Consider the following 12,063-nt stretch of genomic DNA (forward strand, 5'->3'; position numbering starts at 1 on the left):
CTCTTTCCTGGGGCCATTCTTGCAAATTGCTCCTGCTCTCTCTCTCTGTCTCTCTGTCTGTCTCTCTCTCTCTCTCTCTCTGTCTCTCTGTGTCTCTCTCTCTCTCTCTGTCTCGCTCTCTCTGTCTGTCTCTCTCTCTCTCTCTCTGTCTCTCTCTCTGTCTCTCTGTCTCTCTCTCTCTCCGGTGTGTTCACACATTTGATTGCTCGATCTGCTGTGTTCGCAGGTGCACCCACGATGACACTCCCAGGGACTGTGATAAGGATGAATTTAAGAAACCCGAGAGTTGTGGATTTATGAAAGACCCGAAGGGTAAGTGTCCCCCCGAGCAGCCGTCACTAGCAGAGGGGGAGGTTATCGTCGGGGACAAGCCATTTAAACCACAGTCGGGTTCATAAGAGCGAGGATGAGTTGTTTTGACAATTCAGAAGCACTAGTTTAAGTCAAACACAGGGGTTATATGCAAATGAATTCTATAACAAACATGCAACGCAGGAACTTTGGCCCACTAATTCTGCGCCAATTCTAATCCTTAATTAGATGTATTGCCCAGGCGTGGTTTCTACTCCTCTGTTTGTCTCCTGTTCTTAAACGTTGCTAACGTGCCTGTTTCCACCACCAGCTCCACTGGCAGTGCATTCCAGACACCCACCACCCTCTGTGTGAAACATTTTCCCTGCACTCCCCCCCCCCCACTAACTTTCCCCCTCTCCCCCTTGTGTTCTCTTATGGTCGATATTTCCACCCTGGGGGAAAAAAAAAACCTCTGACCATCCGCCTTTCGTAATTTTGTCGCTCTCTGTCAGGTCGTCGGCCTTCCGGCGAAAGCTATCCAAGTTTATCCAACCACTCCTCATAACTAAAACCCCCCCCCCAGACCAGGCACCATCCCGGTAAACCTTCTCTGCACCCTCTCCAAAGCATCTATGTCCTTCTAGTAGCCTGCCAGAACTGCACGCAATATTCCAAATGTGGCCGAACTAAAGTTTTGTACAGCGGTAACATAACTTGTCAACTTTTATGTTCGATGTCCAGAAGGTAAGCATGCTGTACGCCTTCTTGACCACTCGTGTTGCCCTCTCGGGGATCTGTGGACCTGTTTGCTGAGATCAATGCTCTTACATGTTCTGCTGCTTATTGCAAAGTTCATACCTAAATGCAAAATGCATTGCCTCGCGTTTGGCCGGATTAAACTCCATCTGTCATTTCTCTGTCCAAATCTGCAATCCATCGATATGCCGCCGTATCTTCTGACAATCCTCAATATCTGTAACTCGGCCAATTTTGGTGTCATCAGCAAACTTACTAACCAGACCACCCACCCAGATCGTTCATATGCTCTGTGCATACTTAAGTAAAAGTTGATCTTGTATAAAAGACGGCTCCCTATTTTTGCTCAAAAGTTCTGGAATTTTCCATATATCTCGTGTAAGAGTCGACCTTCATTCCTCACAGATAACAGATCAACATTTGTGGGTCAAGGTAATATCTTGTCCATAAATGTTACATCTACAGAGATTGTTGAGACTGTATGAGAGTCAAATGTCTGATGACTTGTTTATCAGAAATGAAAGCTTAAGTATTAATCTAATAAACTAAAACATCAGTAGACAAGATAAAATGGAGGGAAATGGAAGAATTTGGCACAGAGGTTTCAGACGCATCAGGTCAGAATGAAGTGACAACCTCCCTTTGTCCGCAGCTCAGCTGAGCTCAGTTTCCCGTACAACCCGTATTTTGGACAGTAACATGAATTTCAGTCCGTCAAAAGTCGTATCCCCGTAATAGTGGACCCCTTAGATTTAACCTTAAAAAAAATACAACTTTTACTCTACAAATATAACAGTACTACCAACAAGAAAGGCCTCAGCACTGATCCCTGCTGAACACAACTAGTTACTGGTCACCGCTACTTTCTGTGAGTTCGATGGCCTACAGTTTGGATCCACCTATCGAGCTCACCCTGGTTCCCGTGGGACACTTAGATCCACACAGTCCAACGAGAAATATACACAAACGATTGCCTCAGACACGCACAGTCCCAAAGACGGATCCCCTCATGGCTTTACAACAGGATGTGGGTGAGTGAGTGAGGGGCCATGGTATTATGTCCTCTTGGTGCCCACCTACTCTACAAGCCCCTTATCCCTGCTCCAGGCTGGGGCGACACCCTCATGGTGAAGACACAGTTGGGCCCCCCCCCCACAGCCGCGGGCACTAGGTGCCCTGGGCTCCACCATGATGAGCATCAATGCTCCCTCTGGGCCACCCAGTGGAAAAAGAGAAGGGAGGGAAAGTGTTGGTGAGCCCCTGAGATTGGCGATGCTTTGTGCCAAGGGAGGGCTGGCACAGAGTCCACTGGCATCAAAGCCAGTTCACACCACGATCAGTCCGGTTAAAGTCCGTGACAAGCAATCTACCATACCCTGGCACACCACCAGTGCCAACCTAATTGTCCAATGATTATAAATATATCAAAAATATAGATACGTGGATGGTTTTACTGCGTGATCTCATACCTATTGCGAAAGTACAAAGCCTCCTTGAGGAAAATAAAATCTTCTCAACTTTCTTCATTGCTGCATCCGGCAGGTGTCAGTGAGACCCCCTGGTCAAATGTCCGTCTGGGTTCAGTTCTTGGCCCCCTACCTCAGGAAGAATGGACCAAGCTCGGAGGGCTCTGGATTCAGAGAGGCCTATGTCCATTCTTTCACTTCGGAGAACTCTGGGGGGGGTGGGGGCGAGGGAGGGGAGAGGTGTCACCTTCAGAGTGGGTTCTGAGTGAGCTAGTGCAGAAATTCACACCAGGTCTATCCAAGGCAACTCTGAGGTTGGGAGGTAGGATCAAACCCTTCCCTGATCTTGCCTCCCCCGCACCCCCCCCCCCCCCCCCCCCCCCCCCCCCCCCACCCCGCACTCTCCCTCCCTCCTCCTTACATCTTCTCCCATCCTAGAATTCCCCAAGGTCCCTCTGTGTTCCTCCAACCATTACCTGGTCCACACTGGTTTCCCTGTTAAAAGCGCCAGGTAAATGCGTGCTGTTGTTGAGGCTAGTCCAGCGAGTTATCAGATTGCTTCTGTTCTGTCTGCTGAAGGTCCCTTCCGAGAGTGCAACAAGCACATCCCACCAGACAGCTACTTTGAGGACTGTGTGTACGACATGTCCTGTGGGACTGGTGACATGGCATCGCTCTGCTTCGCCCTGGGATCCTATGCCACACTCTGCGCCAAAGCCGGATTCCCCGTCAGCTGGAGAAACCAGACCTTCTGCCGTAAGTTAATCCTGTGTCTGGTCAATGTGACTTTCCGGTGGACTCACTCAGGAGTGCAGGAGAGACTCTTAATGCAGCAACAATGCATTTTGTCCGAGTTCTCAGAAGCAGAACTCTGATTTGATTTATTATTGTTCCATGTACCTAGGGACAGTGAAAAGTTTTGTTTTGTGCACAGGATAAGCAGATCATACAAGACAAAGTGCATTAGGGAAGAGGGTGGCTCAGTGGTCAGCACTGCTGCCCCACAGCGCCAAGGGCCTGCGTTCGATTCACCACCTCAGGCAACTGTCTGTGTGGAGTTTGCACATTCTCCCCGTGTCTGCGTGGGTTTCCTCCAGATGCTCCGGTTTCCTCCCACAGTCCAAAGATCTGCAGGTCGGGTGAATTGGCCGTGCTAAATTGCCCTTAGTATGAGGCCAATTAGTCAGAGGGAAATGGGTCTGGGTGGGTTACGCTTCTCCCCGTGGGTTTCCTCCGGGTGCTCCGGTTTCCTCCCACAGTCCAAAGATCTGCAGGTCGGGTGAATCGGCCGTGCTAAATTGCCCTTAGTATGAGGCCAATTAGTCAGAGGGAAATGGGTCTGGGTGGGTTACGCTTCGGAGGGTCGGTGTGGACTGGTTGGGCCAAAGGGCCTGTTTCCACGCTGAAGGGAATCTAATCTTATCGAACAAAGCGAGGGATACAATGATATGGTTGCAGTGAGAGAGCAGGATAAGCATTACATTTGGAATTTGAGAGGCCCATTCAGAAGTCTGATAACAGTGGGGAAGAATGTGTTGGTCCATGCGTACCTTCTGCCTGATGGAAGAGATTGTAACCTGGGTGGGAAAGGTCTTTGATTATGCAGCTTAGAGGTTCAAAGGGAGCTCGGGCTGTGTCTCCACACATCACTGAAGGTGTCCAGTCAGATAGATAAAGTTGTCAAGAAGGCATTCCAAGTATTTGGTCTTTAACGCCCAAACTCTACAAGCTAAGGGGATGCTGGAACTGTATAAAACACGAGACCTAGTTATAATCAAAGATGTATAACACATATTACTGTATTTTTGGATTTAGATTTTTAAAATAGAGGCAGATGTGTGGTTCCAGTTCTGTGAGGGGATGTTTTTAAATGAGATTAGAAAGTCACTTGGAACAGTGAACTAGTGTTATCATTTCCAGGGAGGTATGAGACAGAGTGAAGGCCATCTGTGGTGTTAATAGACAAAAGATAAATGTACAGGACAGACACAGAAAGACAGATCAGAGGCCACTTGGTTTAGTTTTGACTTCAGTTCAGCTCGGAGAACAGTTTCCTCTTCGCAGGACAGTCACGTGGTCAGATCAGGGGCAACCGGTCACCTGAGCAGAAGTGGGGGTGTGTAGACATCTTCAAGTTGTTGGGACTGAAACGCGGCTTGAAAGAAAGACCCTTTCCAACACTCTCGGAGAGTCAAAAATTATCTTGGCTTTCCTAGAAGGAAAAATGGGAAAAGTCCATTAAATGAGAATTGAGTTAGGAGTGAAAGTTCTTTGAGATTGAGTATCTGTAAAGGATAATGTTGGTTTTCTGCTTATGTTAGATCTTTCTAAACTGTCATTTATACTTTTTTTCTACTGTGTCATAAACTTGTGATCTTTTGTTAAAAAATATTTGCAACCTTGCACACATGTTCAGTGATACAAGTTCAAGGCATGCAGCCCTTCTTCATACAGCAGGGAGTGGGTTTTTGTAACCCCCTCCCTATTGAGGCTGGTGGGTAGCTGAGAGAGTGGCAATCGAAAAACCTTCAAACTGAAACCAGGATGATTTGTTTTAGGCAAGAGGATTAAGGGAATTAGAACTAAGTGAGTGAAGTTAAAATGCAGGTTAGTCATGATCTCAGGCTTGGGGGCTGAGTGGCCTGTCTATGTGTGTCTATGTGTGTGTGTCTATACGTGTATGTGTGTCTCTATATGAATGTGTATCTATATGTCTGTGTCTGTGCCTGTGTGTGTGTGTCTATGTGTGCATGCCTGTGTGTGTATGTGTGTTTGTCTGTGTGTCTGTGTGTGTGTGGATGTGTGTGTGTGTGTGTCTGTGTGTGTGTGTGGATATGTGTGGGTGTGCCCTGTAGCCCAGTATTTATTCTCTCTCTCCTCGCCAGCTCTGAATTGCCCGGCCAATAGTCACTATGAGCCCTGTGCCAGTGCCTGCCCTGCGTCCTGTACTGACCTATCAGCCCCCAGCGACTGCAGTGGACCGTGTGTGGAGGACTGTGTCTGTGATGTGCGCCACATCTTGAGTGGGGACCAGTGCGTCCCCTTCACTCAGTGCGGCTGTGTGGACCCTGACAGGAACTACCGGCTGGTAAGTAACTCAGCAGTCACTCCCCAAACACCTGGGTTATTCACTTCTCATTAACTAGGTGCAGAGAGTGGGGGTGGAGAGATTGTATGAGGGTGAGCAGATTTGCAGTGACAGAATCCAGAAGGGTGAGAGTCATACTTTTATTGTCGATATTTTCTGTTGTTTCTGATCATAGAATGAATCTTACAATGGCCCTACAGTGTGGAAGCGGGCCATTCAGCCCATACTGGCCCTCTAAAGTGTATCCCGCCCAGACCCTCCCCCCTCTATTCCTGCATTTCCCATGGCTGACCCATCTAGCCTGCTCATTCCTGCACACTACGGGGCAATGCAGCTGATCCGCCCTAACCTGGGCATCTTTGGACTGTAGGAGGAAACCCACGCAGACACAGGGGAGAATGTGCAAACTCCACACAGACAGTCGCCTGTGGCGGGAATCGAACCCGGGTCCAATGAGGCAGCAGCGCTAACCACTGAGCCACCGTGATACTGGGCTGTAACTCCACCTTCCAGTCCATTCCCTCTATCCGTGCAATTCCTTGAGACAGTAAAGATCTGGCAATCCCAGCTTTCAATGATAAGAGCATCCCCCATGCGGGAGAAAATTCCGGAGAATTCCTGCCCTCTGACTGAAGGAATTTCTCCACATCTCAGTCCGAAAAGATCAAGCCCACATCCTCAGACCGGCCTCCCCTGCGTCGATTTTGTGACCAGGGGAAACAGTCTACCCTGTCAAACCCCTACAGATTTCAACAGGAGCATCTCTCATTCTTCTAAGCTCCAGAGAATTTTGACTCAGTTTACTCATCATCAATCTAGCCAACCTCTGCTGTATCACCTCAATATGGAGACTAAAATTTCACACCATACCCCAAAACAACGCAGAATTAATTGGAAAGCTCTTTCTACTGTTAAAGATGGGCCAAAAGGCCTGCAACTATACTCTATGATCATCTCCTTAACAATATAAATCCCAATGGCCACTGGTAATTCCTCCAGCCCATGACTCGGAATCTTGGGATAGGGGTTTGGGGGTTTTACCCAGGAGACATCGGTTCCCAGTCTACAGTAGCTGATCGAGTCGGCCTTGTCACTCCTCAGCCTGCGAGGGGGGAAAACCTGTTCAGGACGTCCACTCGGCACTGCGGTCTGACCGGAATTGGGGTGTGCGATTCCGAGGTGAATCACTCGGTCAATCGGTCCCTCAATACGTACACGTCTAACGTTAGGACACACAAGCAGACCACAAACTGGGTTGCTAATCGAGTTCAGGGAGCATCCTATAGGAGGAGGGAGAGAATTTAAAAATGAGGGAGTTCTAGCTCTCAGCCTCCGCCCCAGGAAGATGAAGACGTTATCACCAATGGTGGAGCGACGGGAATGAGGAGATTTAGATTAGATTCTGTACTGGAAACAGGCCCTTCAGCCCTACAAGTCCACACAGACCCTCCGAAGAGTAACCCACCCAGACTCATTCCTCGATATTTACCCCTGACTAATGCACCTAGCTTACACATCCCTGGGCACTATGGGTTATTTAGCACAGCCAATCCACGCTAACCTGCATATCCCTGGACACTATGAGTAATTTAGCACAGCCAATCCACCCTAACCTGCACATCCCTGGACACTATGAGTAATTTAGCACGGCCAATCCACCCTAACCTGCACATCCCTGGAGACTATGGGTAATTTAGCATGGCCAATCCACCATAACCTGCACCTGTTTGGACTGTGGGAGGAAACCGGAGCACCCGGAGGAAACCTATGCAGACACGGAGAGAATGTGCAAACTCCACACAGTCAGTCGCCTGAGTCGGGAATCGAACTTGACGCAGTGAGGCTGTAGTGCTCACCACTGAGCCACCATGTCACCATGCTGCCAACTCTCCCCCCCCACCCCGGCATAGAAATAGCCATCTTCAGACGGTCACACTGTTGTCAGAGAGCTTGGGGCCGGAGGACATAACAACTGAATGTGGGTTGAGGATTGTAAAACCAATTTGCTGCCAGTCAGGGAGCCAGCCTAGGTCAGTGAGCACAGCCTCCACTGGGGATCGAGGTACTGCACAGAGCAGCAGAAAATGGCACATGGAGAGGGAGTAATTAAAATCACTGATATCCCTGTCAATGTCTCGACAGCTGGGAGAGTCCTGGATGGCAAATGAAGACTGTACCAAACGCTGCACCTGCTCCAGCCCCAGCAACATCACGTGTGAGGAGTGGCAGTGTGGGCCCCTGGACAAGTGCAAGGTGTTGGACGGTGACCTGGGCTGTATCACATCAGGTCAGTGAGCAAGCAAGATACCGGCCGCAATGAATTCTGCACTTTATCTACCTTAGTGTCAGTGTGGCTTTATCGTGCACTTGAATTAATACAGTGACTGGCAGTGTTTGACGGGGGATAGTGTAGAGGCAGTTTTACTCTGTATCTAACCCCGTGCTGTCCCTGTCCTGAGAGTGTTTGATGGGGGGACAGTGTAGAGGCAGTTTTACTCTGTATCTAACCCCGTGCTGTCCCTGTCCTGAGAGTGTTTGATGGGGGGATAGTGTAGAGGGGGGATCGAGGTACTGCACAGAGCAGCAGAAAATGGCACATGGAGAGGGAGTAATTAAAATCACTGATATCCCTGTCAATGTCTCGACAGCTGGGAGAGTCCTGGATGGCAAATGAAGACTGTACCAAACGCTGCACCTGCTCCAGCCCCAGCAACATCACGTGTGAGGAGTGGCAGTGTGGGCCCCTGGACAAGTGCAAGGTGTTGGACGGTGACCTGGGCTGTATCACATCAGGTCAGTGAGCAAGCAAGATACCGGCCGCAATGAATTCTGCACTTTATCTACCTTAGTGTCAGTGTGGCTTTATCGTGCACTTGAATTAATACAGTGACTGGGAATGTTTGACGGGAGATAGTGTAGAGGCAGTTTTACTCTGTATCTAACCCCGTGCTGTCCCTGTCCTGGGGAGTGTTTGATGGGGGGATAGTGTAGAGGGAGCTTTACTCTGTATCTAACCCCGTGCTGTCCCTGTCCTAGGAGTGTTTGATGGGGGGATAGTGTAGAGGGAGCTTTACTCTGTATCTAACCCCGTGCTGTCCCTGTCCTGGGAGTGTTTGATGGGGGGACAGTGTAGAGAGAGCTTTACTCTGTATCTGACCCTATGCTGTCCCTGTCCTGAAAGTGTTTGATGGGGGGATAGTTAGAGGGAGCTTTACTCTGTATCTAACCCCGTGCTGTCCCTGTCCTGGGAGTGTTTGATGGAGACAGTGTAGAGGGAGCTTTACGCTGTATCTAACCCCGTGCTGTCCCTGTCCTGAGAGTGTTTAATGGGTGGATAGTTTTATCTAACTCAATGATAACACTGTGTCCAAATTAGAAGCTGACTTTATAAGTATCACCCTTCCTCACGATCTAACCTGTCTACCCATCCCACCCGGGTAGCCCTCACAAACCCACTCAACTCCTCCATGAGCCATTTTCCCTGCAGCCACATAGCCAGCTCACCTACAACCTACCTCACCCACTCCCCACTCGATCTTGTCCCTGACGTTCAAACTGGGCGTGTAACCACGACACAGAACACCTCTCGGCATGAAAACGGGCCACGTCCTGTCTCTCCTGCCTCTGACTCCACCCTCCGTTCTAACAACAATTCCCTAACCCTTGAACATTAGATTCAATCACTGCTCTTCAGCAGGTCCCAGGAATGGGATATCTCTGGTCGAAACTTTGAGAGGCTCCAGTTGGCACATGGCGCAACAGTGCCATGCGGTGGCGGGACATGCACATTACAGGATCCCTGCGTTCGGCTTGATCCAAGAGTCCCCTACACATGCCCCCGAAGCAAGGGGAACGGATTATTCTGCACTCCGGACAATTCACCAACTCTGCGATTCACCTCACAGTCCTGAACGCAAATCCTCCATCTTCCAGGATGTCTCAAAGCTTGTCCTGAACAGCACCCAATCCAGCACACAGGAAGATCCCAGAAATGGCCACCCGACTTCTTTCTCGTGTTGATCGTGCGAGGGGTGCTGGGGGTGGGAGGACGTTGGTGCTCAGGGTTGACCGGAGGTTCCTTACGGATGTGTCAATATTTAAAGGGAGTAAAGCTTCCTGCTGCTCCCTGAAGCTGGGAGTCCCCAGGGAGAGAGTCAGTATTTACAGAGAGTCTGGGGGTGGCGGAGGTCTGTTGGTATTTATAAGGGGTCCCCAAGGGAGTCTCCTCTGTCCATTTCTCAAAGCTCTTGGATGAGAATGCTCTGTACTCAAGGAGGGGCACAGATTCAACGTGATGTCTCCTTTATGTGTGTCCTCACCCTCCCACAGGCACTGCCTCCTGTCACATTGCCGGTGACCCCCACTACTACACCTTTGACAACGTCATGCACACCTTCCTGGGTACCTGCACCTACACCTTGGTCACCGTCTGCAACGCCACCATGGTCACGCCGTTCACCGTCAGCGGCAAGAACGAGGAGCGGGGCATGCCGTACGCCTCCTACCTCAGCGAGGTGCACGTCAAGGTCGAAGGCCTGAACATCGCCATGCAGAAGAGCAGGAGGTTGCTGGTGGGTCCCTGCAGAATGACATAGCTGTTGTGGGGGGGGTGGGGGGGAAACTGGTTTGGTTCCTGCGGCAAGGTCTCACGGGTCTTTACAAAGACCAGTTTGGATTTCCGTGGCTGAATCTTGTAACCTGAGCAGATTAATTAGGTTAACCCCTTTAGGGTGTAGGTTTGCTCGCTGAGCTGTAGGTTTGATATCCAGACGTTTCATTACCTGGCTCGATAACATCATCAGTGGCGACCTCCAAGTGAAGCGAAGCTGTTGTCTCCTGCTTTCTATTTATATCTTTCTCCTGGATGGGGTTCCCGGGGTTTGTGGTGATGTCATTTCCTGTTCGTTTTCTGAGGGGTTGACCCCTACCAGGGCAGTGTCTGCCACTCGGTGTAAAGGATCATTTCAAATAATTAGAATCAGGCGACCAATCAAAGCAATTATTCAAAGGGCGTCACTTTCTATGAGGTAACGACTTCGCTCAGGGGACCGATACAAAAATAATTCTTCTCTTAAAGTTCATTCTTTTAAAAATTCTAATTGGTTCATTAATCATACTAATCCCTGGGCTGTTTTATGAGGAGAAATTGAAAAGACCAAGTCTGTTGTGTAGAGAAATGAGGGGTCGTTTTCTCCAAAACTGCAAAATCGAGTTAGTGCAGAAAGCACATTTCCCCTGTCTGGGGTCCAGAGGGGTCGAGACCCAAGGGACACAGTCTCTGAATAAGGGGCAGGCCTTTTAAGGTGGGGGTGAGGAGGGGGGGTTCCTTCACTCAGAGACTGATGACTCTTTGTAACTCTCTCTCGCAGACAGCTGTGAGATTACTCGGTTTCTGCGTACCAATCACAGCAAGGGACATGGGGATAGTTCTGGTAGAACATCCTTTATCCGAACATCCAAAATCCAAAAAGCTCCGAAATCCGAAGTTTTTTTTAATTATTAACAAGGTTGTTTGGCGAACAAACAGTTAACCCAAGTCGACACTTGGTCGATGCGTGTCACTCAGACGCGACGATGGGGTGGGGGGGCCCGTGGCCAAGCTTAGGAGTCTGCTCCTCCGGTAAGATTTTTAAAAAATTTCACCGTTACACCCTCACTTATTCTGAAAACCGAAAAATTCCGAATTCCGAGAAACAGCTGGTCCCGAGCATTTTGGATAAATGATCTTCTACCTGTACAAGTCAGTGGAATTGCAGTCATGCGGGCTCGAGGGGCCGAGTGGCCTCCTCCTGTTCCAATCCCAGCTGCAGACTAGACCGCTGTACAAGGGGCTGATTTTCCACATTTTGTCAATCAGATTGTCACTGTCCTTCACTAACAGCATTACTCAATAATCCTGTATGTGTCTTCCAGGAGATATTGCTGTCGTTTGTAAGATAGAAGGACGCCGGGGAAGCAATATTAATTCTGCATTGATATTTGGGTGCCCCAATATTCTAAAGTATTTCTAAAGTGAAGCAGTACTGTGAATGACAACGCAGGAAACATGCCAGCCAGTTGGTGCACAGCAAGATTCCAGAAGTATTAACTCCAGTGGCATTTGCTGAGGGATAAATATTAGCCCAGTTGGTCGAAGAGAGCTCCCTTGGGACAGAGATATGAGGTGTCTTAGTCCCACTTTGAGAGGGCAGACACTACAACCTGTTCTTAAATGAAAAGACTATGTGCTTGGGCAGGGTTCGAAGCTTCTGACTGGACCTGATCCACCAACTGCTCTCAGGAGAGGTGGTAATGGGTTGTGGGGTTTGGAAACTGGGCTCCTTCAGCCATGAGCTGAGGAAGGGACTCTGTTCCAGATTGGGGGCCTACAAGGCACAGTCTCTCCTCACATCTGTTATGGACCAGAGTAGACCCCCTTCAAAATATATGAAGAAGGTAGCCGAGACCCTAACGTTTTCC

The 12,063-nt window shown here is 49.3% G+C and overlaps 1 protein-coding gene across 1 annotated transcript in view; it reads left to right on the forward strand.

The window, feature by feature from the left end:
* Window positions 1–12,063, forward strand: part of LOC122544398 (zonadhesin-like) — a gene marked incomplete at its 5' end in the record, with an annotated part of 87,552 nt that overhangs the window by 26,889 nt on the left and 48,600 nt on the right. The window contains 5 exons of the mRNA XM_043683645.1: window positions 227–312; window positions 3,096–3,272; window positions 5,402–5,604; window positions 7,747–7,891; window positions 9,934–10,175. Of these exons, the coding sequence (XP_043539580.1) occupies window positions 227–312; window positions 3,096–3,272; window positions 5,402–5,604; window positions 7,747–7,891; window positions 9,934–10,175 (853 nt within the window). The remainder of the gene's footprint in view (window positions 1–226; window positions 313–3,095; window positions 3,273–5,401; window positions 5,605–7,746; window positions 7,892–9,933; window positions 10,176–12,063) is intronic.

The sequence above is a fragment of the Chiloscyllium plagiosum genome, chromosome 48, assembly GCF_004010195.1.
Source record: "Chiloscyllium plagiosum isolate BGI_BamShark_2017 chromosome 48, ASM401019v2, whole genome shotgun sequence".
Taxonomy (NCBI): Eukaryota; Metazoa; Chordata; class Chondrichthyes; order Orectolobiformes; family Hemiscylliidae; genus Chiloscyllium; species Chiloscyllium plagiosum.